At 40.2% G+C, this 6,342-nt stretch overlaps 1 protein-coding gene across 1 annotated transcript; it reads left to right on the forward strand.

Annotated features, from left to right (window-relative positions):
- The first annotated feature begins 1,719 nt into the window (after positions 1–1,719).
- Positions 1,720–3,507, forward strand: LOC120033450 (mid1-interacting protein 1-B-like). The gene is made up of 2 exons (XM_038979810.1): positions 1,720–1,898; positions 2,102–3,507. The coding sequence occupies exon 2, from the start codon at positions 2,437–2,439 to the stop codon at positions 2,908–2,910; it is 474 nt and encodes a 157-aa protein (XP_038835738.1). The 5' UTR covers positions 1,720–1,898; positions 2,102–2,436; the 3' UTR covers positions 2,911–3,507.
- Positions 3,508–6,342: the final 2,835 nt, after the last annotated feature.

The following is a 6,342-nucleotide window of genomic DNA, read 5'->3' on the forward strand; positions in this document are numbered from 1 at the left end:
GAAGACTATTCTACTTCCGGTCTTTTGTTGTTGCCGTTTGCTTCTCACTATATGGGATTGGTAGACAGAGAGAGAGCCCACTGGGCACACACTGGCAGAATCAACGTTGTTTCCACGTCATTTCAATTAAATGACGTGGAATAGACGATGAATTGATGTCTGTGTCCAGTGAGAGAAAGAGAGAGTAAGAGAGAGATAGAGAGAGTCATTCTCAGTGGTAGGACTTGAGGTGTTCGAGCTCGATTCGGTCTGTCATTGCTCTGGCTTGGAACAATCAAATGAAATACCACTTTCTGAAGATTTGCCACTTTTGTGTATTACTTAAATGTAGAATCAGTAATATGACAGCAACCTCTTAGGTGGTAATGACTGTAGGTATACTAAGCTTTAGTGGGCGCCTGGGGGTAGAATGGAGTGGGGCAGACCACCGAGGTCACTGACACTGTTACTGGTTTAATTCAACTGGTATGTGAGTACAGCAAGCTGGTTCCAAGATTCTATTTCTGTAATTACTACGATTCTTTTAGGTTTTTGTTTTGTTTTGGGGTTTTGACGCATTCTGAAGTTGCTCTGTGTTTTCGTTGGATCAGTATAAAACCAATGTACATGATCAATTAATCTCTCAATCCAAAATTGGACAGATGAAATAAGACTTTGTATAAAAAAAAATAACGTTTTAAAATGCATCACCAGCTAGCATGCCAACAAATGTATGTTGATATTGTGAACAATTGTGATCTTGAATATATTAATAAAATGGTCATTACATCGTTTCAGTTGTGAGCTTCTGTTGTGAGATATTTACTCTCTCTTTTGTTTCTAGAACCGAGTATTTTTTGTTGTTGATATAAGGTGGGTAGTTAATCATCATTCATTAATTCTGCCCCTGATAGATCCAATATAATTTACAGGTAGCAATAATATTTTTTACCCCACGGTGTCACTATCACATCTATGAAAAACGTATTCGCGATCCCGTCTAGAAAGGGTGTTCGTGAGGCAGGCTTGACCATAGAATTAGCAATTAGAGTAATTTAATAGGATCTTTTTGGGCTTGACTGTAAAAAAAATTACGAACAAGAACAACATCCAATGAAATCCTTACCGTTTGTTACAATGTAACTATTCACAATGGACATCCGTATTCGTGATCATTAATCTGTTACAGCATCAGAAACTATACTATGTTGATACAGCAAAAAAAACGAACTACTTTGTTGATAGTGTATACATTGTTAAAATTGTCACTAGTACACATACTACTTAAAGTGTTTTTGTGGGCAGGAATGACGCAGCCCCAGCCTGAATTAAACTCCTGCTTCAACACGTCGCTAGTTTCCTCAGATGAGCCTGCTCTATTCCACCACTCAAATTGCATAATTATGATTCCTTCCTCGCCTCCGTATTTCTTTGAAAGGATGTCATTTGAGACCCTCAAATTCAAATGTACACGAGCCCTGGTTTTACTAAAACTGTGAAAGCAAGTTTTTCACACTACACATTTAAGTTATCAGTATTGAAGTGACATTATGTTATTTTCTTCATAATCTCTCCAAAAGAGGAAGTATGGAAGGAAGGTAAAAATAGGTGTTTTTGTTTTTTTGAAGGAAGTAAACATGTTCTAACGGGAGTTGACTTGGCAGAAAATCAGCAGGGTTGGTGAGAGACCGGCTAAAATCTGATTGGCTGAAAACGGAGTTACGGCTTGTGGGCTGATGCAAGTACGCCACTCCTGCATATCACCGTCCTCCTGCTGGTGCTGAGGATTTATTAAGCTAGCAAGCCGCTATCGGTCGCTTTGCTCACAACAAGCTGTCAAATTAAGACTTTATGCCTTCCACAGAAGTTTAACAAGTGAAGTGGTTATTCGGAAAAATACCAGGGACAATAACATCACGGTGAGTTTGTACTGCTTGAGCTACATTTATTCTCCAAATATGGCTAGCTAGCTAATGCTAGCTGTTAATTCAGTTAGTTGAGAACGGAAGCATCTATTGGCTAGTGTAAGGATTTCTTAATTTTTGGTAGGCCTACTATGCAACTAATGATACTGAAATAACGTTACTTGAAGTAACTAACCGTATGGTGTCTCTTATTTCAGGTCGTTCATCCTGTTACTTTGGCCTGAGGGGGAAACATTCGACTGAGACAGATCCGGGAACGCCCTTAGAAAAAAGCCACTTGTTAGTCAATTAGTGAGTAACGTTAGGTAGTACAGTTCTCACAAGGCAGGCAAGACGTTTGAGAAGTCTGGACGTTTCCTCGGACTGCGTAAGCTTTTGCAGCAGCTAAATTTGTAATTGTAATCCGATAAAGAGCATTAACTAGTTATCTTGTTAAGGTTTGTTTCAGACCGTGACAGAATAGTAAAACTGCATTATCATCGGTGACGCGAGGTAACTAGATTGTCTGCACGCGGTCAGGTTTCTCGCAAAAATGATGCAAATTTCGGATTCGTACAATCAAAAGAATTCATTGTTCAATGCAATGAACCGATTTATTGGTGCTGTAAATAACATGGATCAGACGGTGATGGTTCCTAGTCTGCTAAGAGACGTGCCTCTAGACGAGGAAGAAGAGGTGAAAACGATATCACCGATTAGGACCGCCAGCAATGGGTCAACCACCTATTTCCAGGACGGGGACATGTACAATTACTATGTGCTATTAAAATCGATCAGGAATGACATCGAATGGGGGGTCCTACAAGCCGACGACAGGCGGAAAGAAAAAATGGGGGTGACCGCGTTGGACATATCCAGAATAGAATCCGATGATGATGACTTGGAGAAACAATTTCATTATCATTTGACCGGACTACACACGGTTCTGTCCAAGCTTACCCGGAAAGCAAACACCCTCACGAACAGGTACAATCAGGAGATTGTAATAAGGGGCTGTGGACTGTGACCACTAGAAAGTTGAGTGTGTCAGACGATAACATAAAAAGTCATTGGTGAACAGTGGAATGGGGGGGATGTCCTAGTGATATCGTTTGTATTTATTCCCACAGTGGGGAAATAAATTCCCACAAATAAATGTAACCTACTAGACGTGTTTCATATGCATTGTTAAACATTTTCCATCTACTGTTTGAATGATTGTTTGCACTAAGTCTTGTGTATTAATGGCTTGTTGTATGGATGGTCTATCCACGTTAAGATTTTTTGTTTGGGCAACATTGCATAATGCCTACTGACAGTGATTTCATATGTTATGGTAGCAGTGAGTCATTGCCATACCATTGACTAAATCATATGCTTGATAATCTATGAACTGGAATCAAATGATAATTATTTTGAATTTGAGAGATTCCAAGAGATTAACACCAACTGTAAACCTTATTTAAGCACCATTTTATTTTTCTATAGAATTGACGGCTCAGCGATTAAACATCTGCTTATTGTTATGTTGTGATCAGTTTATTTGACACAGTCACTGGTTTATTGAGAGGTACACAACTTTGGCATGATAGTTTTGTGACTTGATTAAACTGTAAGATTGTGATTAGTCTGTGAACTGATGCCTACAGTGGGTATAGAAAGTCCCCCTTTCAAAATGTTCACCTTTTGTTGCCTTACAGCCTGAAATGAAAACATACATTTAGACTTTTTTCAGCTTTATTTATGGTGTGTAACCCACAATATCCAAGGGAATTTTTGTCTTCAAAAGTAAAACAGTAAAATACCCTATTTGGATAAGTGAACACCCCCCTTAGAATTGCAAACTTGCTGAGGTATAACCAACCACCTTCCAGAGCACAAATCAAGCTAATTGTCTTCCATCTGTGATCCATTTTAGGACTTTGATTAGTTCAGAATAAAAGCAGTTGGTTATAGAGGACTCCACTGCTCAATAGTGCAATTCAAAGCAAAGAATCCACTATGGTAGGAAAGGTACTGTCAAAAGATCTACGAGATAAAGTTGTGAAAAGGCACAAGTCGGGATGGATATAAAAATATTTCAAAGGCTTTGTCCCTCGGAGCACAGTTAAGACCATTATTAACAAGTGGTTAAGGCGTATGGCACCACCCAGACCCCGCATAGATCAGGCCGTCCCTCCAAACTGGATGACCGGGCAAGGAGGAGAGTGATCAGAGAGGCTACCAAGAAGCCATTGGTGACTTTGAAGGAGTTTCAGGCCTTTATGGCAAAGACTGGTCAATGTGTGCATGTGCCCACTATCACAAGTGCTCCACAAATCTGGCCTCTATGGGAGGGTGGCAAGAAAGAAAAAAAAACACATCAAGTCTCGTTTGAGCTTTGCCAAAAAGCACATTGTAGATTCCGAGACCAAGTGGCAAAAGATGCTGTGGTCAGATGACACCAAAATTGAACTTTTTGGTCTGAATGCAAAACGATATGTCTGGAGAAAACCCAATACATCTTTCCACCCAAAGAACACCATGTCTACAATAAAACACACCATGTCTACAATAAAGAACACCATGCCTACAGTAAAGAACACCATGTCTACAGTAAAACACACCATGCCTACAGTAAAACACACCATGCCTACAGTAAAGAACACCATGCCTACAGTAAAACACACCATGCCTACAGTAAAACACCATGTCTACAGTAAAACACCATGTCTACAGTAAAGAACACCATGTCTACAGTAAAACACCATGTCTACAGTAAAGAACACCATGTCTACAGTAAAGAACACCATGTCTACAGTAAAACACCATGTCTACAGTAAAGAACACCATGTCTACAGTAAAACACCATGCCTACAGTAAAACACACCATGCCTACAGTAAAACACACCATGCCTACAATAAAGAACACCATGCCTACAGTAAAGAACACCATGTCTACAGTAAAACACACCATGCCTACAGTAAAACACACCATGCCTACAGTAAAGAACACCATGTCTACAGTAAAACACGGTGGTGGCAGTATCCTATTGTGGAGGTGTTTCTCTTCAGCAGGGTCAGGATAGAAGGGAAAATGGACAGTGCAAAATACCGACAGATTCTTGAGAACCGGCTGCCCTCTGCCAGGAAGTTGAAAATGGGAAGATGGTTCACTTTTCAACATGACAATGACCCAAAGCACACTGCCAAAGCAACCGTACAGTGGCTGAAGGACAAGAAGGTGAATGTTCTTGAGTGCCTAGTCAGAGCCCCGACCTAAATCCCATTGAGAATCTGTGGAATGACTTGCAGTCCATAAGCGGTCACCATGCAATTTGACTGAGCTTCAACAATTCTGCAAGGAAGAATGGGCAAATATTGCACAGTCTAGGTGTGCAAAGTTATTACAGACGTATTCAAAGAGACTCATGACTGTAATTCAAGCAAAAGTTGGTTCAACCAACTCAGGGGGGTGTTCACTTATCCGAATAGGGTATTTTGCTGTTTTAATTTGAACACATTTTTTGTAAGATTAAAAAAAAAAAAAAAAAAATTTACTTGGATATTCTGGGTTACTGTGTGTAAATATAGCAGAAAAAAAGTTATTTAATGTGTTTTCATTTCAGGCTGTAACAACATGCCCAAACCGGGACGCGTGCGTGTGTCCGCGTGCGCCATCGTGCGCAAATTGAGTTTGTCCCCCCACACCAAACGCGATCACAACACGCAGGTTGAAATATCAAAACAAACTCAGAAGCAATTATTATCTTAATTTGGGGACAGGTCAAAAAGCATTAAACATTTATGGCAATTTAGCTACCTAGCTTGCAGTTGCTAGCTAATTTGTCCTATTTAGCTATCTTGCTGTTGATAGCTAATTTGTCCTGGGATATAAATATTGGTTTGTTATTTTACCTGAAATGCACAAGGTCCTCTACTCCTACAATTAATCCACACATAAAACGGTCAACCGAGTCATTTCTAGTCATCTCTCCTCCTTCCAGGCTTTTTCTTCTTTGGACTTTATACGGCGATTGGCATCTAACTTTCATAATAAGGTGTATTACCACGACCGACTGACCTCAGTTCACGTGGGTATAACCAATGAGGAGATGGCACGTAATGCTTCTTTAAACCAATGAGGAGATGGGAGAGGCAGGACATGCACCGCGTTCACTGTCACAAATAGAACTGACTTGCAAGCAGATGCTTGTTGACGCACGTGAGCAGTGTCAGTGCAATGATTGAATAACATATATGTGTACATTTATTTTGCCATGCTCGCGCACGCGACACAAGCGACGTGGTCAGCATGTAAGGCAACAAAGGGTAAACATTTTGAAAGGGGGTGGTGACTTTCTATACCCACTGTATATTCTGGGCAAATAGGAATTTGTCAATAAGGTCATCTGAGGTCACACAAAGGTCAGGCATAATGTAATCAAACATTCACAGGAACTCAAACAGGTCCATTTCC

The sequence above is a fragment of the Salvelinus namaycush genome, chromosome 40 (genome assembly GCF_016432855.1).
Source record: "Salvelinus namaycush isolate Seneca chromosome 40, SaNama_1.0, whole genome shotgun sequence".
NCBI lineage: Eukaryota > Metazoa > Chordata > Actinopteri > Salmoniformes > Salmonidae > Salvelinus > Salvelinus namaycush.